Source organism: Coregonus clupeaformis, chromosome 33 (genome assembly GCF_020615455.1).
Source record: "Coregonus clupeaformis isolate EN_2021a chromosome 33, ASM2061545v1, whole genome shotgun sequence".
NCBI classification, from domain to species: Eukaryota; Metazoa; Chordata; class Actinopteri; order Salmoniformes; family Salmonidae; genus Coregonus; species Coregonus clupeaformis.
Window position 1 is genome coordinate 20000664 of NC_059224.1, and position 26209 is coordinate 20026872.

Below are 26209 nucleotides of genomic sequence, written 5' to 3' on the forward strand. Positions count from 1 at the left end.
TACTGTCCTCTATCATCCTCTACCCTCCTCTACCGTCCTCTACCATCCTCTACCCTCCTCTACCGTCCTCTATCATCCTCTACCCTCCTCTACCGTCCTCTACTGTCCTCTACCCTCCTCTACCCTCTACCGTCCTCTACCGTCCTCTACCATCCTCTACCCTCCTCTACCGTCCTCTACCATCCTCTGTCATCCTCTACCGCCCTCTATCATCCTCTACCCTCCTCTACCGTCCTCTACCGTCCTCTATCATCCTCTAGCATCCTCTACCGTACTCTACCATCCTCTACCGTCCTCTATCATCCTCTACCGTCCTCTACCATCCTCTACCCTCCTCTACCATCCTCTATCACCCTCTACCATCCTCTATCATGTCTATCATCCTCTACTCTCCTCTACCCTCCTCTATCATCCTCTACGTCCTCTACCGTCCTCTACTGTCCTCTATCATCCTCTACCCTCCTTTACCGTCCTCTACCATCCTCTACCCTCCTCTAATGTCCTCTATCATCCTCTACCGTCCTCTACCATCCTCTACCCTCCTCTACCCTCCTCTACTGTCCTCTATCATCCTCTACCCTCCTCTACCATCCTCTACCCTCCTCTACCGTCCTCTACTGTCCTCTACCGTCCTCTACCCTCCTCTACCATCCTCTATCATCTTCTATCATCCTCTACCGTCCTCTACCATCCTCTACCCTCCTCTACCATCCTCTATCATCCTCTACCGTCCTCTATCATGTCTATCATCCTCTACTCTCCTCTACCCTTCCTCTATCATCCTCTACGTCCTCTATCATCCTCTACCGTCTTCTATCATCCTCTACCCTCCTCTACCGTCCTCTACCGTCCTCTACCATCCTCTACCGTCGTCCACCGTCCTCTACCATCCTCTACCCTCCTCTACCGTCCTCTACCATCCTCTACCCTCCTCTACCGTCCTCTACCGTCCTCTACCATCCTCTACCCTCCTCTACCATCCTCTATCATCCTCTACCGTCCTCTATCATGTCTATCATCCTCTACTCTCCTCTACCATCCTCTATCATCCTCTACCCTCCTCTACCATCCTCTACCGTCCTCTACCATCCTCTACCGTCCTCTACCATCCTCTACCCTCCTCTACCGTCCTCTACCATCCTCTACCCTCCTCTACCGTCCTCTACCATCCTCAACCATCCTCTACCGTCCTCTATCATCCTCTACCCTCCTCTACCCTCCTCTACCTTCCTCTACCATCCTCTACCCTCCTCCACCGTCCTCTATCGTCCTCTACTGTCCTCTACTCTCCTATACCCTCCTCTACCCTCCTCTACCATCCTCTATCATCCTCTACCCTCCTCTACCCTCCTCTACCGTCCTCTACCGTCCTCTATCATTCTCTACTGTCCTCTATCATCCTCTACCGTTCTCTATCATCCTCTACCGTCCTCTATCATCCTCTACCGCCCTCTATCATCCTCTACCGTCCTCTACCATCCTCTACCCTCCTCTACCGTTCTCTACCGTCCTCTACCCTCCTCTACCATTCTCTATCGTCCTCTACCGTCCTCTACTCTCCTCTACCCTCCTCTACCCTCCTCTACCGTCCTCTATCATCCTCTACCCTCCTCTACCCTCCTCTACCGTCCTCTACCGTCCTCTACCGTCCTCTACCGTCCTCTATCATTCTCTACTGTCCTCTATCATCCTCTACCGTCCTCTATCATCCTCTACCGCCCTCTATCATCCTCTACCGCCCTCTATCATCCTCTACCATCCTCTACCATCCTCTACCCTCCTCTACCCTCCTCTACCCTCCGCTACTGTCCTCTATCATTCTCTACCGTGCTCTCCTCTCCTCTACCCTCCTCTACCGCCCTCTATCATCCTCTACCGTCCTCTACCATCCTCTACCCTCCTCTACTGTTCTCTACCGTTCTCTACCCTCCTCTACCGTCCTCTACCGTCCTCTAACATCCTCTACCGCCCTCTATCATCCTCCACCATCCTCTACCCTCCTCTACCCTCCTCTACCCTCCGCTACTGTCCTCTATCATTCTCTACCATCCTCTACCCTCCTCTATCCTCCGCTACCGTCCTCTATCATTTTCTACCGTCCTCTACCCTCCTCTACCCTCCTCTACCCTCCGCTACTGTCCTCTATCATTCTCTACCATCCTCTACCCTCCTCTACCCTCCGCTACCGTCCTCTATCATTCTCTACCGTCCTCTACCCTCCTCTACTGTCCTTTACCGTCCCTTTTAGTGTCCAGACCCTGCTTACTGCCTACCCTGCTGCTGTCAGCACACCTGTGCTGTCTCTCAACACCAACATTAATAGGCCCTCCAGGGGTTTCATCTATTTAACCCTCCACTCCACCATGCTACCACTGCCAAGCCCAGCCAGCCCAGCTCAGCCCTGGGCATACAGCAGGGACACAGCCTCTCCTGGAAGTTCAAGTACCTTTATAACCTGCAATATAGCCTCCAGATTACTTGACACTCACTCGAGATATGATGTGAATGTGTTGGGCCATGCTTTTCCTCTGTGTGTGCGTGCGTGTCTGTGCCTGTGCTGTGGTGTGTGTGTGTGTGCGCGCGGAGGTGTGTGCCTGTGTGCACATTTGTGTGTGTGTGTGTGTGCGTGCCTGCGTGGGTGTGTGTGTGCGTGCATTTGTGTGTGCATTCGCGTGTGTGTGTGGCGTTCCTGCGTGTGTGCGTATGTGTGTGTACTCACCCCAGAGAGTAGACCCGGCAGTGTTGGATGTGTATCCGTTGTGCCAGGCTGTACCTGCTGTCCAGACACACTGCCCAGGGCCCCTCTGGCCCCTCCTGAACTCCCTGTACCACGGGGCCCTCTGGGGAAGTGGGGGCACAAAACACCTGTAGGGAGACGCAGGGGTCATTAATACACCTGTCCCCAAAGATATCATTTTCATCGTTATAATCCTCACCATCATTATCATTATCATAATCTTTATAATCATCACCATCATTATCATTATCATAATCTTTATAATCATCACCATCATTATCATTATCATAATCATTATAATCCTCACCATCATTATCATTATCATAATCTTTATAATCATCACCATCTTTATCATTATCATAATTGTTATAATCATCACCATCATTATCATTATCGTAATCGTTATAATCATCAATGTCATATACCATAGTTATGCTTTCCCCTGTCCCATTACATATTCACCACACACACCCACATACTGTACACACATTCTGAGATTCATTCACCAGGTGCCTTATTCATAGTTCAACATGTTTTTCTTTTTCATCGTGCAGCACCCTCTCAATTTCTCCTCCTCTACCCCTCACCTTCTTTTCCTTTTGGTTTCAGTAAAGGAGAAAAGATTGGATTTAGTGTGAACAAATGCGTCCTCCATCCTTGACATGATGCTCCATCTCACAACAAGCGACAGGCCACCTTAATCTTGTCTTAATGCTCAAGGATTCCATTGACAAAGGAGAAAGAGAAAGCTTCCCAAGGTGAATGACAGCTTCAGCTAGTGCCAGTCAACAATTCAATTGTGTGTGGGTGTGTGTGCATGTTGTGTGTGTGCATGTGTGCATGTGTGTGTGTGAGTGTGTGTATGTGTGTGTGTGTGTGTGTGTGTGAGTGTGAGTGTGTGAGTGTGAGTGTGAGTGTGAGTGTGAGTGTGAGTGTGTGTGTGTGTGTGTGTGTGTGTGTGTGTGTGTGTGTGTGTGTGTGTGTGTGTGTGTGTGTGTGTGTGTGTGCGTCCTGAATGTCTGAGTGTGTGTGGGAGGTGTTGAAACAGACAGGATGTATGACTGTTTGCTGTCTGATTGCTTTATCTTCTTCTGTCTCCTCCAGAGACTGTCTGAACTTGACTGGATCAGCGGACATTGACAGAGATTGAGACTGATCATGTGTTGTAATCACAATGTCTTTCTCCGAACAGACTGCAGCTTAGGCTGTGTGGCTCTCTGTGTGGGATACTGTCCAGTCCACTGCTCTGCAGAGACCGGTGACTAATCCTTCTCTCTCTGAACCTCACTGAACCACCCTGTTAATAACAGCAACTATAACCATGATTATATCTGTGTTCTGATCTCTCCTGCATTGTATCATAGTGATCTTGTTTTAGACCCATATCCATGTCTGTTATTCGTCTCTTACAGCATTCATTAACCGCTCCATCTGCCCTTTGAAAATGTTTACAAAGTCTGTTGACATTTCTACATTCTTTCCCATGCCACTAACAAAAAGTGGACAAATGTTTCCTATCTGCAGGGAGTCTAGAATCTTTAAGAGGGTTCTTTCTCTTTGTGATGTAATAAGGCTTTGGAATGTCTTGTTTCCGACTACTTCAATCTTTAGAAGACAAGCATTTATCCATAGAGATGTATAGGACCTCTATGCCCTTAGCCTCTCCTAACAGAGATTTTGACATAAAAGGAAGGCAGGAGGTCAATACAAAACCAACAACAACAAAAAATACAGAATGGAATAGAATTTTAAACAGCCCTTTATCCATCCATGTATTGCTGTGGTAGCGATGATTCTGTTGTATTGGAAGATGTTTGCTTTGATGTTGAAGTTCATAATACAGTTGGTTATGTGCTGTAGCGGTTCATAATTGCATAACCAGCATTAAAAGTGTGTGGTATTGAACAGTATTGACCCGTCATTGTTGTTCATCTGAACAAATATTTTATTGAAACAGTATTCCGTCTATATTGTGAATCTACTCTGTACAGAGGTTGTGACACTTTGTTGTCATTTTGAATACACTGCAATACTACAGTATGTTACATTTATCAGTCACACTCTCCACCCTTCCCACTGTTGTATGTGTGTGTGTGTGTGTGTGTGTGTGTGTGTGTGTGTGTGTGTGTGTGTGTGTGTGTGTATATACACTGAGTGAACAAAACATTAGGCACACCTTCCTAATACTAAATCCTTCAGAACAGTCTCAATTCGTCGAGGCATGGACTTTACAAGGTGTCAAAAGCGTTCCCCAGGGATGCTGGTCCATGTTGACTCCAATGCTTCCCACAGTTGTGTCAAGTTGGCTGGATGTCTTTTGGGTGGTGGACCATTCTTGATACACACAGGAAACTGTAGAGCGTGAAAAACCCAGCAGCGTTGCAGTTCTTGACACACTCAAACCGGTGCGTCTGGCACCTACTACCGTACCCCGTTCAAAGGCACTTAAATATTTTGTCTTGCCCATTCACCCTCTATATGGCTGTCACGGTTTACTAAGCCAGAACCCAGAAGCAGACCAGGACAAGGTAAGTGGTGTCAAAGGTGAGTGTTTATTTAACTGATCCACGAGTGCTGCTGAATAATCCAGGGAACAGAGCGGGCGGCGTGGATGAGTTGTTGAGGGTGCAGTAGTTGGTCCAATGATGGCTCGGCAGCCGCCGACCATCAGGCAGAGGTTGGGTGAAGGTTCCGGACGAGTGACTGCAGGGAGAACAAAACGGAGGTAAGCATACAACAAGCAAACAAGGTGCAAAACAACAAAACTAATGCTCTAAGCTCTAAGACTGATCCGCTGATAAACATACTGTTCATGGCTAACGATCCGGCAGGGAATGGATGTTAGGCCAGAGCCTAAGAAGGGTGATGATCAGGACCAGGTGTGCAGATTGCTGATGGGATGCAGGTGCGGAAATCAAGAGAGCTCCCGCCTAGCAACGCGTTGCCCGGCAACCAGGCAGGGAGCGTTCCAGAACCCTCGGGAAACTGGAGATCACGAGCAGAAAAACTAGTACACAGACAGGACCCGACTCAGACTGCCGGGATCGTTACAGTACCCCCTCCGACGAACGCCACCGGGCGGACTCCCGGAGCGCCAGGATGGAGGCGGTAGAAGTCACGAATGAGGTCAGCATCTAGGATCTGTCGCCGCGGAATCCAACTCCTCTCTTCAGGACCATACCCCTCCCAGTCCACGAGATACTGGAAACCCCGGCCCCGCCGTCTGGAATCCATGATGCGTCGCACCGTGTAGGCAGGACCACCTCCGATCATCCGAGGAGAAGGAGGAGGAGGCGGAGGAGGCAACAGAGGACTGAGGAAAAACAGGCTTGAGGCAGGAGACATGAAAGGTGGGATGGACTCTGAGCGTCCTCGGTAGTTTGAGTCGAACTGCCACCGGATTGATCACCTTCTCCACCACAAACGGACCAATGAACCTGGTAACAACTTCCTAGACTCAGTCCGTAAAGGAAGATCCCGTGTGGCCAACCAGACCCTATCTCCGATGGTATAGGTGGGAGCGGGGATCCGGCGACGATTCGCCTGGAGCTGATACCGGTCCGAAACTCTAAGGAGTGCCTTTCTGGCCCGATGCCAGGTCCGGTGGCAACGACGAATATGGGCCTGAACAGAAGGCACTGAGAGCTCCTTCTCCTGAGAAGGGAACAAGGGAGGTTGGTAGCCATACAGGCACTGGAAGGGAGACATCCCAGTGGCAGATGTAGGGAGAGTATTGTGGGCATACTCAACCCAAGGCAACTGAGAGACCCAGGAGGTGGGGTTGGAAGAGACCAGGCAGCGTAGCGTGGATTCCATCTTCTGGTTGGCTCTCTCCGCCTGACCATTAGATTGGGGGTGAAAACCAGATGTGAGACTGACTGTAGCTCCAATGGCCAAACAGAAGGACTTCCAGACAGCAGAGGTAAACTGAGGGCCACGGTCGGAAACGATATCACTGGGCAAACCGTGGACCCTGAAAACCTCCCTAACCAGGATCTCGGACGTCTCCGAGGCAGAGGGAAGCTTGGCAATTGGCACAAAGTGGGCGAACTTGCTGAATCTGTCCACGATAGTCAGAACGACCGTGTTCCCCTCAGAAGCGGGCAACCCAGTGACAAAGTCCAGGGCCAGATGCGACCATGGTCGCCGGGGAATAGGAAGGGGGTGAAGTAGTCCAGAGCTGGGCCGATTGGTACTCTTATTCTGCGCACACACTGGACAGGCAGCAACAAAACCCCGAGTATCCTCGGCCATGGCAGGCCACCAAAAACGCTCTGCGAAGAAACGCCATCGTCCGAGCCACGCCAGGGTGACAAGCCATCTTGCTGGCGTGGGACCATTTGAGGACAGCAGGACGAACCGACTCAGGCACAAACAACCGACCGGGTGGACCGTTACGGGGACCGGGCTGCGTCCGAAGGGCCGCCATCACCTCCTCCTCAATCTTCCACATAACTGCTCCCCACGACGCAGTTCCGGGGAGAATTGTCTCGGTCTTGGACCCACTCTCTTCCGTCTTGGAGAACATCCGGGACAAGGCGTCCGCTTTGCCGTTCTTAGATCCAGGTCGGAACGTCAGGGAAAAATTGAATCGTCCGAAAAACAACGCCCACCTGGCCTGACGGGAGTTGAGACGTCTAGCCGATTGCACGTAAGCAAGATTCTTGTGGTCAGTCCAGACAATAAACGGTTGCTCCGCCCCCTCCAACCAGTGGCGCCACTCCTCCAAGGCAAGTTTCACCGCGAGAAGCTCCCGGTTACCCACATCGTAATTCCTCTCCGCAGGCGAAAGGCGACGAGAGTAGTAGGCGCAGGGATGGAGTTTACTGTCCGTGGAGCATCGCTGCGACAGGATGGCGCCAACTCCCACATCAGACGCGTCCACTTCAACGACTGAACTGACGGGCCGTGTCCGGTTGAGAGAGAATCGGTGCGTTGGTGAATCGCCTCTTCAAATCCAGAAACGCTCGATCCGCCTCCGGATTCCACTTGAAGGTCCTGATACTGGAAGTCAAGGCAGTTAACGGAGCGGCCACACGGCTGTAATCCCGGATGAATCTGCGGTAGAAATTCGCAAACCCCAAAAATCTCTGGAGCTGCAATCTCGTACCGGGCTGGGCCCATTCCAGAACCGCTCTAACCTTCTCCTGGTCCATCCTAATCTCTCCCCTGGAGATGATGTACCCGAGAAAGGATGTCGTGTGGGCGTGAAACTCGCACTTCTCGGCCTTCACGAACAGGCGATTCTCCAACAATCGCTGCAGAACCTGCCGGACATGCTGGACGTGGTCGGAAGGTTCCTTCGAGAAGATCAGAATGTCATCCAGGTAAACAAACACAAAGAGACCGATCATATCTCTCAGGACGTCGTTCACCATACTCTGGAATACCGCTGGAGCATTGGTCAGTCCAAACGGCATCACCTGATACTCGAAGTGACCCATCGGTGTATTGAAACCCGTCAACCACTCGTCCCCCTCTCTGATCCGGACCATGTGATACGCATTGCGTAGGTCTAGCTTGGTGAACACCGTAGCACCCTGTAAGGAGTCGAAGGCAGAACTCATCAAGGGCAGGGGATACTTGTTCTTGACCGTGATGTCATTCAACCCCCGATAATCAATACACGGTCGAAGAGAGCCATCCTTCTTACCCACAAAGAAGAATCCTGCCCCCAGGGGGTGATGACGAGGGACGAACGAGACCAGCAGCTAGGGACTCCTTGATGTAGGTCTCCAAAGCCTCACGTTCAGGTCGGGAGATACTGTATAACCTTCCCTTGGGGTAGACAGCTCCAGGGAACAGGTTGATGGCACAATCATATGGTCGGTGGGGAGGGAGTGACAGAGCCTTCTGCTTACTGAACACTTCCCCCAAATCGTGATATGTCTCGGGAACCAGGGACAAATCTGGGGGTTTTAGCCTCAATCACCTGACTGGGAACCGAATGGGGACAGGCAGTCTTGAGACAGTTAGCATGACAATCAAGGCTCCAACTCGTTACCTTGCCCGTCACCCAATCGAACGTGGGATTGTGTTCCTTCAGCCAGGGGTATCCAAGGACCAGAGGAACATGGGAAGACGGCAGAATGAAGAATGAAATCATCTCAGAATGATTCCCCGACAACAGCATCTTAACCGGTTCAGTCCTCATCGTGATACGTGCCAGACTACTGCCGTCCAGAGTGGTAGCTTCAATGGCTTCCGGCAATTGCTCCTTGAAAGCCCCAGCTGTTCCACCAACTCGGCATCAAGAAAGCTTCCATCGGCACCTGAATCGAGAAAGCGTTAATCGCTAAGCTCTGATTCCTGTTCATAAGGGTAGCCGGGAAACGGGGTCTGACAGAGGTATTGAGAGGTCGAAACTGGCTCGCTAAAAGTCCTCCCAACTTTAGCGAGCCGCGCAGTTTGACGACCGCCGGGAACCAGTGGCGAGGTAATGTCCCGAACCACCACAGTAGAGGCAACAGTTAGTCCTACGTCTGTGTTGGCGCTCCTCCTTGGTTAACCCGTGCCGCCCCCACTTGCATGGGTTCAGAATCGGGAGACAGGACCTCTCCACTAATCCTGTGTGGTGGACGATGATCGACGTATTCTGGTCCAATCCCGACCCGACTGGAACCTGAGAAGCTGATCGGTTGGACGGGACCCATTGCTTCTCCCTCCTTCGCTCTCGGACTCGATTATCCACCCGAATAGACAAGGCTACCAAGCTGTCCAGGTCACTAGGCTCCGGATAGGAGATCAACTCATCCTTGAGCTGCTCCGACAGACCCTGGTAAAAGGCCGCTTGCAGAGACTCCTCATTCCACCCACTCTCCACAGCCAACGTCTTGAACTCGATCACGAAGTCGGCCACGCTGCGAGTTCCTTGGCGAGCGAAAACAGGCGCCTAGCTGCGTCCCTCCCTCGGACGGAATGGTCGAAGAGCTTCCTCATCTCGGCCGTGAACCCCTGGTATGAAGCCATGCAGGGATCCTGTCGTTCCCAAACGGCTGAAGCCCACTCCAGCGCTCGACCACGCAGCAACTCAATCACAAAGGCTATCCTAGCTTTGTCTGTGGCATAAGAGTAGGGCTGTAGATCGAACACTAATCCACACTGCATAAGGAAGGAACGGCATCTTCCCAGCTCCCCCTCATATTTATCCGGCGTCGGAACCTTGGGCTCACGGAAGGACACAGCTCCAGAAGCGGCAGGCGAGATGGGTGAAACCGGTAGTGGATCCTCCACCGGAAACTTGCGCTGGTTCTGGACCTCCGTCAGACCGGTAGAAAGGTTCCGAACTGACAACGCGATCTCCTGTAGTACCGTGCTATGATGGCCCAACATCTTCTCCTGATGGGTAATGGCATGGCGAACAGAGTCCAGGTCCGCTGGGTTCATTACTGGCCGGATCGTTCTGTCACGGTTTACTAAGCCAGAACCCAGAAGCAGACCAGGACAAGGTAAGTGGTGTCAAAGGTGAGTGTTTATTTAACTGATCCACGAGTGCTGCTGAATAATCCAGGGAACAGAGCGGGCGGCGTGGATGAGTTGTTGAGGGTGCAGTAGTTGGTCCAATGATGGCTCGGCAGCCGCCGACCATCAGGCAGAGGTTGGGTGAAGGTTCCGGACGAGTGACTGCAGGGAGAACAAAACGGAGGTAAGCATACAACAAGCAAACAAGGTGCAAAACAACAAAACTAATGCTCTAAGCTCTAAGACTGATCCGCTGATAAACATACTGTTCATGGCTAACGATCCGGCAGGGAATGGATGTTAGGCCAGAGCCTAAGAAGGGTGATGATCAGGACCAGGTGTGCAGATTGCTGATGGGATGCAGGTGCGGAAATCAAGAGAGCTCCCGCCTAGCAACGTTGCCCGGCAACCAGGCAGGGAGCGTTCCAGAACCCTCGGGAAACTGGAGATCACGAGCAGAAAAACTAGTACACAGACAGGACCCGACTCAGACTGCCGGGATCGTTACAATGGCACACATACACAATCCATATCTCAATTGTCTCAAGGTTTAAAAATCTTTCTTTAACCTGTTTCCTCCCCTTCATCTACACTGATTGAAATGGATTTAACAAGTGACATCAATAAGGGATCATGGCTTTCACCTAGATTCACCTGGTCATGTCATGGAAAGAGCAGGTGTTCCTAATGTTTTGTACTCTCAGTGTTTGTGTGTGTATATACAGTATGTATGTGTGTGTAATGCTATTGATTGCACAATCCCAGTGCAGTGTGCCTCTCTCAGAGGCTGAGTTCTGCCAACCATGACGTCAGTCAGAATTACTGCTGAGGTACGCTGTAATCGCCATGGCAACTCCCTCTCCGCCTGTTAGTGTAGATGATGGATGACTCACCCCCAACAACCCACCTTCACGTACTGCACCCACACACACACACACACACACACACACACACACACACACACACACACACATCCCCCAAAGGCTTATTCATTATGAGCAGCATGTCTGCCATGCTAGATATAAAGTAGGTGCTTTATTATTAGCAGGACTGTAGGCTCACAGTATATGAAAGACAAGATAAGACGTTGCTGATGTTTCTTAACTTAATTTGATTACAGAGGAACAATGCATTGCCTTCATTATCAGAAAATGCTTGGCTTGTTAGCAAGGATCAGACTTACTTGACTATTTAAACAACTTAATTGATGCTGAAGCCTCCATCACACATTGCATTTGAGGTTTATTTAGTATTGTGTTGGCTGTAAGACACAAGGGCATTAAAAGCCGAGATTGTCTCTGCCTCGCAATATTCATCCTCACACAACACAACAACGTATCAATCGATTGATTGTTATTTCCTATGGCACAGACAAACTAACAAGGCAAGATCATCTTATTGATTTAGTAGGAACGAGATGAATCAGACGAATCAGAATGCCATCTCTATGGTAATCATTAGAGTAATGACGCATGTGTGAGCTGTCAAGCGAGAAAAAATCTCTTTCAATGAGCATAATGTGAAAAGGGTGCTTTGTTTACAGTTAGAGTTGGTTATTCTCTGTTTATTTACCAGTTAGGCCTTTATGTAACACTGACTGGGAGGACAAAGTACTATACTGAGTCATCTATAGAAGCTTTAGTTCCAGTCATACTCCACAGCAGCAGCTAATTTCAATAACCATCTGTATCCCAAATGGCACCGTATTCCCTACACAGTGCATCACTAAGTAGTGCACTATAGTGAATATTTACTGTAGTCACTTTGGTCTCCCTCCTCAATTCTAGACAGATAGTGCAATGTTCTATAACCAGACTCAAGCCACTCCAGCTGGTTTTATAATCTAGATCTACATACAGTATCTACAATATTCATTCACTGCATTTGTATTATATGTTTAAATGTACACTGCATGTATCTGTGTATGTCTGAATATTGTACAGATATGTGTATAACATTGTGTGAGTCCCAAATGGCACACTGTTCCCTATATAGTGCAATACTTGACTAGAGCCCTGGTCAAAAGTAGAGCACTATTTAGGGAACAGGGTGCCATTTGAGACGCAGCCCTTGAATGAGTGTGACCCACCTGTGGTGTAGTGATGTAGCTGAGGAACCTCCGTGCTTCCTCCTCCAGGGAGTGGCTGTCACTGGCCCACGGCTCCAGCACTATGTGCCACCTGGCAGACTGAGAGAAGGAACAGGGACACAGCCAATCAGCATCAGTGGACCAGGGAGTTGGCCAATCAACAACACAGTGGAAAAGGAGACAGCCAATCAGCATCAGTGGACCAGGGAGACGGCCAATCAACAACAGTGTTACTATCAGTTTGAAATCCTAAGAATGACAACCATTGCAGTCTCACAGGCCTCCCTATAGCTGCTGTTCCAGTGCACTGTCCCAATACATACCCCTACATGAGGAATGCTTCTGTGTAACATTCCTAATGTTCCTGGCTGCTATACAGGCCCAGGCTCAATGACCTCATTTATCATCACAGGAATTTGTCTGTGTGATTAGAGCAGATGAGAGAGAGAAAGAGAGAGAGACCAGAGAGAGAGAGAGAGAGAGAGAGAGAGAGAGAGAGAGAGAGAGAGAGAGAGAGAGAGAGAGAGAGAGAGAGAGAGAGAGAGAGAGAGAGAGAGAGAGAGCAATCAGTCCCCACATTAGCCAACTGGACAACTGGAGAAGTGCATCCCATAGTGTGGTTGTGTTTGCACTGTAGTTGCATGGGTCAAACACTGTGACCAATGTTAATGACTGCTAATGCTGTGTTATTTAACTATAATGATAGGCTGATGATAACTGGATCATGTTGTTGTCAATTGTCTGTGTTCCCTTCCTGTGTTTTCATGTGGACAATGTTAGAGTGTGTATGTGTTGTCATGTGTGGTAACTATGCACAGTGTACTGTTGTTTGTCCCACAGTAATACATGGTGGTGTTGATGTTCTCCCCTCTCAGGCTCAGCTGGACTACAGGACTATGGATAAGTCCCAAATGCCACCCTATACCCTATATAGTGCACTACTTTGACCAGAACCTTATGGGCCTTGGTCAAAAGTAGTGCACTATTAAGGGAATATGGTGCCATTTGGGTTAGGCTCACTGCTTAGGCCAGACAGTCTGTGCAGAACCTCTCAATGATGTCAGTGGAGTGTTTAGGAACAACGTATGCAGTTCGGTGTTGTTCTCTTCTCTCTCCAGTCCATATGCATTCTCTCTCTCACTTGGTCTCTCTTGCTCTGTCTCTAACCCTTTCTGTTTCCTTTTTTCTCTCTCCATGTCTGTCTCTCTTTCTGTTTCCCTTGCTCTACCCCTCATATGGGCCTAGCCTAGGCTGGAATCCAATCCTTCACAGTAGTGCTGTACATTTGTAATGGGGAATGAGAATGAAATGTTTTCTGTCGTTTCTCCTGTCAACCTAGACCAAGAGGTTGTCTATAACTCACCTCTCTGACATTTTCATTTGTCTCAGCTCAGCAACAGCTTTCTCTATGACAGGCCATCTTAGTTATTCCTGCTGCTAGCTTAACTTAGCCTAGCCAATTGTGTCGACAGGCTCCTGTTGAGTATAGAGGTTTAACCCCTGCTGGTCTTCTCCGTTAGTAATTCAACTGATCATCGATTTCCTCTGTCAAACCATCAGAATTTCTGTTATGCCTCAACCCTCACCCTTCCCCCTTCTCGCCCTCATCTCCCCTCCCCCATCCCTCTCTCTCACTCTCTCTCAGATTGAAATGATTGCAGTAATGATGTGTGATCATAAATAATGCCTTGCGGGCCAGCAGATATTATTGGTGTGGTCGCCGTTCCTTCACCACCAGATTTAATTTCTATGTTTTTCATATCTGTTTCTCTTTTTTTCTGCTCCTCTGTCCCTGACTGTGTGATAGTGTTTCATTAAGCAGAGCTCGGAGGGGAGAAAAGACACACAAAACATAATTGGGCAATTAGTCAGAACAGGAGTAGAAGAGGTAGAGAGGGAGAGAGGGAGAGAAGGAGGAGGGAGAGGAGGGGGGGAGAGTGATGGGAGAGAGGGAGGTAGAGAGGGAGGAAGGAGGGGAGGGTAGGGGGTAGAGAGAGGGGGGAGGAGAGGTAGAGGGAGAGAATGAGAGAGGTAGCGAGAGGGAGAGTGGGAGGGAGTTAGAGAGAGGGAGAGAGGGAGAGAGGGATGGAGGAAGAGAGAGGGGGAGAAGAAGATTGAGAAAGAGGGAGAGATAGAAAGAAGAAGAGAGGGATGGGGGTTACAGTGGCTCACAGGAGATTGCAGCTGCTCTCACCTCTGTCAAACCATATTGCCTTCACCCCCTCAGCTTTTCTACTGAAAATCCCTCACTTGTGATGCTGGGCTGGGAGGGTATGGTGCTATGAACTTTTAGCATGCAAGCCTTTTAGCTCTGCCATTCCTACTACTAGTCCTACCATTCGAAGGTATGACAATTACCATGGGGCAAAACAGCACAGAGATCTCGGACCAGGCTACTCTATACATCAACACAGAGATCTGGGACAAGGCTACTCTATACATCAACACAGAGATCTGGGACAAGGCTACTCTATACATCAACACAGAGATCTGGGACAAGGCTACTCTATACATCAACACAGAGATCTGGGACAAGGCTACTCTATACATCAACACAGAGATCTGGGACAAGGCTACTCTATACATCAACACAGAGATCTGGGACAAGGCTACTCTATACATCAACACAGAGATCTCGGACCAGGCTACTCTATACATCAACACAGAGATCTGGGACCAGGTTATACTATACTGTAGCTCCTTCATATGGAGACCTCATATACCATGGACTTCCAGGACTGCCGGGCTCACATCTAGGTTTGATTTCTCCCCAATTTCATGATATCCATTTGGTAGTTACATTTTTGTCCCATTGCTGAAACTCCCATACGGACTCGGGAGAGGTGAAGGTCGAGTGTGTCCTCCGAAACACGACCCTGCCAAGCCGCACTGCTTCTTGACGCACTGCTCGCTTAACCCGGAAGCTAGCCGCACCAATGTGTCGGAGTAAACACTGTACAACTGGCGACCGTGTCAGCATGCATGCGCCCGGACCGCCACAGGAGTCGCTAGAGTGCGATGGGACAAGGACATCCCGGCTGGCCAAACCCTCCCCTAACCCGGACGACGCTGGGCCAATTGTGCATCGCCTCATGGGTCTCCCGGTCGTGGTCAGCTGCGACGCAGCCCGGGATCGAACCCGGATCTGTAGTGACACCTCAAGCACTGCAGTGTCTTAGACCTCTGCGCCACTCGGGAGTCCCCTCACATCTACAGTACCAGTCAAAAGTTTGGACACACCTACTCATTCCAGGGTTTTTCTTTCTTTTTACTATTTTCTACATTATAGAATAATAGTGAAGACATCAAAACTAAGGAAATAACACATATGGAATCATGTAGTAACCAAAAAAGTGTTAAACAAATCAAAATATATTTTATATTTGAGATTCTCCAAAGTAGCCACCTATTGCCTTGATGACAACTTTGCACACTCTTGGCATCACAATCACCCGACCTCTAACCAATTGAGATGGTTTGGGATGTGTTGGACCTCAGAGTGAAGGAAAAACAGCCAACAAGTTCTCAGCATATGTAGGAACTCCTTCAAGACTGTTGGAAAAGCATTCCAGGTGAAGCTGGTTGAGAGAATGCCAAGAGTGTGCACAGCTGTCATCAACGCAAAGGGTGGCAACTTTGAAGAATCTAAAATAAAATATATATTTAGATTTTTTGAACACTTTTTTGGTTACTACATGATTCCATATGTGTTATTTCATAGTTTTGATTTAGATGTAGATGTGAGGGGACTCCCGAGTGGCGCAGAGGTCTAAGACACTGCAGTGCTTGAGGTGTCACTACAGATCCGGGTTCGATCCCGGGCTGCGTCGCAGCTGACCACGACCGGGAGACCCATGAGGCGATGCACAATTGGCCCAGCGTCGTCCGGGTTAGGGGAGGGTTTGGCCAGCCGGGATGTCCTTGTCCCATCGCACTCTAGCGACTCCTGTGGCGGTCCGGGCGCATGCATGCTGAAACGGTCGCCAGTTGTACAGTGTTTACTCCGACACATTGGTGCGGCTAGCTTCCGGGTTAAGCGAGATGTGTTATTTCATAGTTTTGATGTCTTCACTATTATTCTACAATGTAGAAAATAGTAAAAATAGTTTTAAAAAACCTTGAATGAATAGGTGTGTCCAAACCTTTGACTGGTACTGTATGTTTTAATCTTTTCTACATCCCTGAAACATGGAACTTGTTTTCTACATCCTTGAAATACCATATAGACTACAAGGAGCCCTGGACCCTTGTGCCTCTGAGCCGCCTTCCTCAGCCTATAGCCCCTCCCTCAGCTTATAGCCCCTCCCTCAGTTTATAGCCCCTCCCTCAGCCTATAGCCCCTCCCTCAGCATGTAGCCCCTCCCTCAGCTTATAGCCCCTCCCTCAGCATATAGCCCCTCCCTCAGCCTATAGCCCCTCCCTCAGCCTATAGCCCCTCCCTCAGCCTATAGCCCCTCCCTCAGCCTATAGCCTCTACCTCAGCCTATAGCTCCTCCCTCAGCCTGTAACCCCTCCATCAGCCTGTAGCCCCTGTGAAAGCCACCTGTCGTGGCCCATACATCAGTTTGGATCATGCCCTGACACAACCACAGATTAACAGGGAAATATTTGTGTTGGGTATTTAACTGGGGATCAGGGAGGGGCGAATTATGAGTCAACAGATGAGAATACCCCTGACAGACACAGAGAGACAGAGCAATTCCGTTGATATGTGTACCTACAGCCACTTCAAAAGGTGGCTCCTGTAAAAATAAGACGAAATAGACACACTTGGTCACAGAATCAGAGCCTGGCTTCAATGTGATGTTACCCATGCTTGACGTTCTCAACTTGTTTCTGCCTGCAGGCTTGTGTGTGTGTGTGTGTGTGTGTGTTTGTGTGTGTGTGTGTGTGTGACTGCTGTGAGGTGATAGGATTACTGTTAGATCGTCTGATCAGTGGAGCAGCAACTAGCCATCAACACCTCCAGGACACCACAGTTAATCAGACTGAGGCAGGGTATCATCTGCTCTCTCTCTCTCTCTCTCTCTCTGCTCTCAGTCCTTAATCCCTATCTATCAGCTCTTTCCCAGACCCACTACTGAGGCATAGCTTGCAGGAAGAAAAATGAAGACAGTCAGACTATACTACTCAGAGATTTCTATTCACGCTGTAATGAAGAAATGTTTGGGCACTCAGTTTCTCCACAGGGAAGTAGTTCTGGGCCAGCATGTTGGGTAACGTGGTGTAAGACTTCAACAGTCATGTTAGTTCAAGGTTGGCTTTAGCTTGGCAGGTTTACAATTGGTGAGTCATGGAGAGTAGAGGAAAGGTTCTGCCCTTCAGAGGAGGTGTGAGCACTTGAGCAGAGACAGAGGGGCCAACCATAAATAATCCCTGGAATTGATAGAGGGGTAGAGGGGTGAAGGGGTAGAGGGGGGTGGGGTAGAGGGGTGGTGGGTAGATGGGTGAAGGGGTAGAGGGGTAGACGGGTAGAGGGGGGGTGGGATGGAGGGGTGGAGGGGTGGAGGGGTGGAGGGGTGGATGAAACAGGAGAAGACAGACACACCAGGCCCAACCAGTGAATACTTCCACGCTAGAGAGTGAGGAGGAGGTAGAGAGTGGAGGAACAATAATTTAGAAACATGAAGAGTGGGAATGAGAGAGAAGGAGAAGTTTATACATATCTGATAAGTTAACTTAGTTACAAGTTTTGGAAATGTGAAGTCCCACTGGGCATCATATCACTTCCACATCATATGAAGAAAAAAAAACTCAATGTGATGATGTTGAAGGAATGTGGAAAACTGATTGGATTTGCAAAAAAGTAATTTTCGGTAATTTGTGTAATCCACATTTGACCCTAAATCCAATGAGATGGTTACATTTCTTCTTGATTTCATTTTGAATTCACGTTAGTTGACAACTCAATCAAATGTAAATCAAAACGTTGAATTCAGCAGAAATCAGAAGGCCTGTGTCTGCTGTACAGTTTAAGTAAATGCTACAGGTGAACTGTCTGCATAGCTGTGCATCTGGACACCATGATACATACAGGCACTGAGATGCCAAGTCTATTCTGTCTGTCTGCTGGACATGGTCCAGTTCTGCTAGTCTGGTACCTGCTGTTACACTGTCTGGCATCTTCAACAGAACAGGTTGAATAAACAAGTCCTCACTCCACCCTCTGTGCTCTATAACGGACTTGTTTAGTGGGTGAAAACACATATACGGCTTGTGCAAATTGGATTAGTACGGGGGAGGTTTTGGATTGCCGTTTTGGGTGCCTCCATCCACCTGTTAAAACATCAACTCACCGGGTGTCTCTTTTCGACAAAACATTTGGTTTAAATGAGTTTGGAGTGCCTGCTGCTGTTGAAATCTCATTCAGGAAATATATTATTATAAACACGCCCCAGCCCGTTGTTGTTCAGTACAGTAGTTAGCCTAGCTTAGCGCTCCGGGGCAATCTCACACACAGCAGGAGATCATCCATCTCTATCTATATCACTCTCTCCCCCTCCCTTGCCCCTCTTTTCTTTATCACGCTGTTTGAGGAAGTGATTATAGCTATGAATATGATTATTACTGTTGCGGCAGCTATTCCATCACACATTTGGGTGGCAACGGCAAGCTTGCTTGTTGAGTTACGCTGTTAGGCTGTGTGGACTTCCAGACTAAACTCTTAGAAAAAAAGTACAATCTAGAACCTAAAAGGGTTCTTTGGCTATCCCCATAGGAGAACACTTTTTGGTTCCAGGTAGAACCCTTTCTACATGGAACCCAAAAGAGTTCTACCTAGAAACAAAAAGGGTTCTACCTGGAACCAAAAAGAGTTCTGCCCTCAATGGGGATCTAGTCCTGGTAGCATGGCTTTAGGTTAGGTCCTTGGAGGTCAAGGGGTTAAGGCTATTATAAGATTAGAGCAAGATGGAGCCAAAGGGGTGCTTATTGTAGACCCACCCAGGCAAGCCCATAGAAAATGGAATTCCATAGATATAATCAAAACCAATATGGATTCATAAATCGAAATGGATTGAGGTGAATTGTTCTGCTCATAATGGTAAGACAATGGTAGGCTAATTTATACAGTAATATGCCAACCACATGAAGTATTAATATGCCAGCCACACTTAATCCATGTATAACAGCCCTGAGGTTTAATTTAGGTATGGCTGGTCTCGTCTCAACAATCCCAGCTCAGAGCTGGTGTATAGCTCAGTGTATAGGGAGAATATAACCAAATTAAAGTGGGAGGATTACGCTAGTCCTTTTAATAAAGGCCATAATCTGACTGGGATTAAGCTCGGTTTTAAAGGAAAAGTGACAGAGGGAGAGAGGGAGAGAGGGAACGGGAGAAGGGGATAGAGGGAGGGAGAGAGGAAAGGAAAGAGGGAGTGAGTCTGTATGGCAGGGACAGGGGGAAGGAGAGAGGGAGGGAGGGAATCTGTAAGGAGGGAGAAGGGGGATAATGGAGGGTCTGTAGGAGTGGTGGATGGGAGGGGATTTCTCTGCAGAGGGGATTTAAAGGTAAAAACATACTGTACTCTCACTAAGTAACATCTGGGCCACATTTACTATGTAGCTGTGTATATGGGGGCGGGGGGATTCTTCAAAGGACTAAAAGGATTCTTCAGAATGTGTTTAGTGTAAAGTGGAGATGGGAGAGCGAGATTGGGGGGATTACAGCCTATGTTTCTCAACAACATCATAACAATGTGATAATTTCATTGTTGAGCAGTTTTTTCATGGCAGTAACATGGCATTCTATCCATCTAGACCTACAATAAAGCTGCTCTGAGAACAGTGTTTGTTCTGGCTTTTAATAAAACTCTGTTGTTCCTTATGAAGCAGTCACTGGTCCTAGTCATGTTTTCACATGTGCTTCTCATTTAGGTTCCCCTAAAATAACAAAATAAGGGAACCCCCCTTTTGTGCCCCAAATGCTACACTGCTGTGTTCTGTTCCACTAGCTTGCCATGCAATGAATACGAGACACAATCGTAACAAAAATGACTGAGAGGCGATTGATACTGATTCTAAAGAGTTTAGCTTGACTGGTGCTTCCTGAGTAAAGAAGTGGACTTCTACAGCATCATTGCTGTGGATAGCTGTATGAAAGCATTTGGCCCAACCCCCTCTCTCTCTCTCTCTCTCTCTCTAAAAGTGAATATTGGAAGAGGGAGAGAAAAAAGCAGGTAGGAAAACCTCCTTTAGACAGAGGGGGATCAAAACAAGCTGCCATAACAACGACTGAATCCAGAAGTACTCCTGTTGATGAGGACATACATTCTAAAAGCCTCTACAGCACAAAAAGTACTTTACCACATAAAAAGCTTTTTCCCCTTCTTAAAAAGAACACACGTTTCCATTACAGCTTTTACACAGAGCTCTTTGATCTCTTGTCTATGTATCATCTTATCATGGTTGGTTGTGTTATCACCTTACTGTAACAAGATTTTCTTTGCTCATGCCTTTTACAGTAGTTTGTTTTTAGCTCCAGCATATGCTGATATGTAGGCCTACATTACATGGGCTGTTATTTATCGATTAATGTGTTATCTGTAAGATGTAATGAGGGGGTTGACCGCTCCAGAATCCCCTGCCTACCTTCGTAACACACACCCAGAGACCTACACCCCTCAGCCCGCCTTTGAAAGACTGGTGTGTGTGAATCTCTCTCTCTCTCTCTCTCTCTCTCTCTCTCTCTCTCTCTCTCTCTTCTCCCTATAAGAGGTAAAGATCATTCATTGGCTACAAGGTGACCATGACACACACACACACACACGCACGCACACACACACACACACACACACACACACACACACACACACACACACACACACACACACACACACACACACACACACACACACACACACACACACACACACACACACACACGCACGCACGCACGCACGCACGCACGCACACACACACACACACACACACACACCCTTTAGTGAGTATGTGTTGTGCTCTCCTGTCACAGGAGGGGAGAGAGTGGTTATGGTGCATATCATTATCAAATCTCTCCTAAATGTGGCAGCTGTTGCCTAGGAACTTCAGAATTCCCTTTCCAGAGTCAAATGATTATTTATTCCCCTTTTGCTTGTCAATAGACAGCAGGCCTCGTTTCACCTAGGGTGACAGTGTTTCCTTGTTTGAGTGTGTGAGAGAGACTCTGAGAGTTTAGAGTGTGTATTTTAGTGTGTTATGTGCATGCGTTATGTACCAGCAAATCTATGTCATTAGTCAATAAGAGCCGTTGAAGTGTTCTGGGACTGAATTGATGCCATATTCCGTTCAGTGTGTGTGTGTGTACAGTGGCTTTCGAAAGTATTCACCTCCCTTGGCATTTTTCCTATTTTGTTGCCTTACAACCTGGAATTAAAATGGATTTTTTGGGGGGTTTGTATCATTTGATTTACACAACATGCCTACCACTTTGAAGATGTAAAATATTTTTTATTGTGAAACAAACAAGAAATAAGACAAAAAAACAGAAAAGTTGAGCGTGCATAACTATTCACCCCCCCAAAGTCAATACTTTGTAGAGCCACCTTTTGCAGCAATTACAGCTGCAAGTCTCTTGGGGTATGTCTCTATAAGCTTGGCACATCTAGCCACTGGGATTTTTGCCCATTCTTCAAGGCAAAACTGATCCAGCTCCTTCAAGTTGGATGGGTTCCGCTTGTGTACAGCAATCTTTAGGTCATACCACAGATTCTCAATTGGATTGAGGTCTGGGCTTTGACTAGGCCATTCCAATATATTTAAATGTTTCCCCTTAAACCACTCGAGTGTTGCTTTAGCAGTATGCTTAGGGTCATTGTTCTGCTGGAAGGTGAACCTCCGTCCCAGTCTCAAATCTCTGGAAGACTGAAACAGTTTTTCCTCAATAATTTCTCTGTATTTAGCGCCATCCATCATTCCTTCAATTCTTACCAGTTTCCCAGTCCCTGCCGATGAAAAACATCCCCACAGCATGATGCTGCCACCACCATGCTTCACTGTGGGGATGGTGTTCTCGGGGTGATGAGAGGTGTTGGGTTTGCGCCAGACATTTTCCTTGATGGCCAAAAAGCTCAATTTTAGTCTCATCTGACCAGAGTACCTTCTTCCATATGTTTGGGGAGTCTCCCACATGCCTTTTGGCGAACACCAAACGTGTTTGCTTATTTTTTTCTTCAAGCAATGGCTTTTTTCTGGCCACTCTCCCATAAAGCCCAGCTCTGTGGAGTGTACGACTTAAAGTGGTCCTATGGACAAATACTCCAATCTTCGCTGTGGAGTTTTGCAGCTCCTTCAGGGTTATCTTTGGTCTCTTTGTTGCCTCTCTGATTAATGCCCGCCTTGCCTGGTCCATGAGTTTTGGTGGGCGGCCCTCTCTTGGCAGGTTTGTTGTGGTGCCTTTTTCTTTCCATTTTTTAATAATGGATTTAATGGTGCTCCGAACCCAACCCTTATCTGTACTTCTCCACAACTTTGTCCCTGACCTGTTTGGAGAGCTCCTTGGTCTTCATGGTGCCACTTGCTTGGTGGTGCCCATTGCTTAGTGGTGTTGCAGACTATGGGGCCTTTCAGAACAGGTGTATATATACTGAGATCATGTGACACTTAGATTGCACACAGGTGGACTTTATTTAACTAATTATGTGACTTCTGAAGGTAATTGGTTGCACCAGATCTTATTTAGGGGCTTCATAGCAAAGGGGGTGAATACATATGCACGCACCACTTTTTCGTTATTAATTTTTTAGAATTGTTTGAAACAAGTCATTCTTTTCCTTTCACTTCACCAATTTGGACTATTTTGTGTATGTCCATTACATGAAATCCAAATAAAAATCAATTCAAATTACAGGTTGTAATGCAACAAAATAGGAAAAACGCGAAGGGGGATGAATACTTTTGCAAGGCACTGTATGTGCTCCCTCCCTGCCTGCCTACCTACCTGCCTCCCTGCCTCCCTCCCTGCCTGCCTCCCTCCCTGCCTCCCTCCCTCCCTCCCTCCCTCCCTGCCTGCCACCCTCCCTGCCTCCCTGCTTCCCTCTCTCCCTGCCTGCCTCCCTGCCTCCCTGCCTGCCTGCCGCCCTCCCTGCCTCCCTGCCTCCCTGGCTTCCTGCCTGCCTGCCGCCCTCCCAGCCTCCCTGCTTCCCTCTCTCCCTGCCTCCCTGCCTCCCTGGCTTCCTGCCTGCCTGCCTCCCTCCCTGCCTACCTCCCTGACTGCCTGCCTGGACCAAAGCCCAGATATGACATCTGTGTTGGATTTCTTATGGAGAGTACTGCTGAGAGCCATATGACACAGACAGAGATGGAGAGAGAGGGATAGATGGGTTTGTAGAGAGAGAGAGAGAGAGAGAGAGATGGGTTTGGGGGAGAGAGCGAGAGAGGGGTAGATGGGTTTGGGGGGAGAGAGCGAGAGAGGGGTAGATGGGTTTGGGGGAGAGAGCGAGCGAGCGAGAAAGGGGTAGATGGGTTTGGGGGAGAGAGCGAGAGGGGGGGGGGTAAGGAGAGAAGAAGACAGAAAGAGAGAGGAAGGAGCAAGAGTGAGAAAGAGAGAAAGAGACTACTTAAAACTAGATGTGAGATGTATTGGACATCTTGTTCAATTTCTTCAAATGTATTCTACTACTCTACTATGCACTTTGACATTTAAAATTCTCTTCATCGCACCTCTACTCCACACTACAAGACAAGACAAGTGCCCTTTCAGATTCTCTGGGCATGACGCCTCTGCTCTCTCTCCCTCTCATCTTCTCTCTATCCCTTTATTTTCTCTACCAGCCAAGCGCTTGCCTCTTCAAAGCCTCAAGCAGACAAACCACACAGAAGGCCAGAGAGAGTAAAGAAAGCCTTCCTAACAAAATAAAAATGACATTGACTGTTTCAACACAGCGAACCATTTTAGACTCTAGATAGCGCCTTTCTTTCTAAGAGTGTAGAGTGATGTTTTAGCTGTAAAAGATTACCTTTGGTGACCTGGTGTGCCTGCCTGTGTCTGTCGCAGACTTAAAGCCCATAGTCCACTGTGGAGGAGGTGGCTGGGGGTTGGGGTTGTAGGATGGGGTGTGTGTGGGGGGGGGTAGTGGTAAGGGTTGAGGGGGCGGCTAGCCTTTTCGTAGGTCAATGGCGCCCATTCACCTCAGCTTTCTCTGTAGGAGGTTGAGAACTAATGGAATGTCCCAAACAAGATGAGCATGTCTGAGAGGGACCATTGTGAGAGCTGCCCTCAACCTTAACCCTAACCCTCAGGACGTGGCAGTTTGACACATGACTTTTAGACGTTTAGTGGGAGCCTTTGTCTGATAAGAGTCACTGTACAACAGACACACTGTATGTTCGACTCAAAGTGAATTTGGTTCAATAATCAATCTCTTCATAGTCTATTACATGGGTTGGACCAACATACTTTGGAGATAACAACGTTAATAGAATAGCCCTCTATGTAAAAGTCCATCTGGAATCCATGTGCTCTCATGCTGTTATGTTATGGAAATTCTTAACTAGCTTTTGCATTATAGCAATCCATGTGCTACCAATACAACTTCCAACCTATAATGTATTTTATTATCTATCTATACTGAACAAAAATATAAACGCAACATGCAACAATTTAAAAGATTTTACTGAGTTACAGTTCATATAAGGAAATCAGTCAATTGAAATAAATTCATTAGGCCCTAATCTATGGATTTTACATGACTGGGCAGGGGTGCAGCCATGGGCCTTGGAGGGCATAGGCCCACCCACTGGGGAGCTAGGCCCACTCACTGGGGAGCCAGGCCCACCCACTGGGGAGCCAGGCCCACCCACTGGGGAGCCAGGCCCAGCCAATCAGAATTAGTTTTTCCCCACAAAAAGGCTTTATTACAGCACCAGCACCCCCACCCCCCCTCAGACGACCCCACAGGTGAAGAAGCCGGATGTGGAGGTTCTGGGTTGGCGTGGTTACACATGGTCTGTGGTTGTGAGGCTGGTCGGACGTACTGCCAACCCAGAGGCAGCTTATGGTAGAGAAATTAACATTCAACAGCTCTGGTGGACATTCCTGCAGTCAGCATGCCAATTGCACACTCCCTCAAAACTTGAGACATCTGTGGCATTGTGTTATGTGACAAAACTGCACATTTTGAAGTCGCCTTTTATTGTCCCCAGCACAAGGTGCACCTGTGTAATGATTATGCTGTTTAATCAGCTTCTTGATATGCCATACCTGTCAGGTGGATGGATTATCTTGGCAAAGGAGAAATGCTCACTAACAGGGATTTTAAACAAATTTGTGCACAAAATTTGAAAGAAATAAGCTTTTTGTGAACATTTCTGGGATTTTTTATTTCAGCTCATGAAACATGGGACCAACACTTTACATGTTGCGTTTATATTTTTGTTCAGTGTAATATGTTGACTTCATACAGGTCAAATTAATTTAGTAACTGGATAAAGGTGACATTCAACATGTAAAGCCAGTCATGGTAGATGCAGTGTGTCTGTGACTCTATGGGGCATTCCAGCCCCAGCTCCAGCCTCAGCTCTAGGGAGGGGAGAACAGACATGGTGTGACCCCAGGTGACATGTCACTTTTTCAGCCATTGATCTGCTGTGACTCCCTTGTCCCTGGTTCCCCCAGCTCTTGGTTTAAAGCTGCCTGAGAAACTCAGTCACACCTACGGGATTAAAGTCTACTTCTCCTTCTCTCTCTCTTTCTTTCTCTCTCTCTTTCTTTCTCTCTCTCTCTCTCTCTCTCTCTCTCTCTCTCTCTCTCTCTCTCTCTCTCTCTCTCTCTCTCTCTCTCTCTCTCTCTCTCTCTCTCTCTCTCTCTCTCTCTCTCTCTCTCTCTCTCTCTCTCTCTCTCTCTCTCCTCCCTCTCTGTCCTCCTCTCCCCCCATTTCTAGACTGTTTAGAGACTTAAACCAGGGTCACTTTAGTTTAATTGCCAA

At 48.1% G+C, this 26209-nt stretch overlaps 1 protein-coding gene across 1 annotated transcript in view; it reads right to left on the bottom strand.

The window, feature by feature from the left end:
• Positions 1-26209, bottom strand: part of LOC121548768 (methyltransferase-like protein 24) — a 78648-nt gene that overhangs the window by 46097 nt on the left and 6342 nt on the right. Inside the window, exons 2-3 of the mRNA XM_041860315.2 lie at positions 12288-12386; positions 2720-2865 (exon numbers count right to left, since the gene is read on the bottom strand). Coding sequence (XP_041716249.1) covers positions 2720-2865; positions 12288-12386 — 245 coding nt within the window. The remainder of the gene's footprint in view (positions 1-2719; positions 2866-12287; positions 12387-26209) is intronic.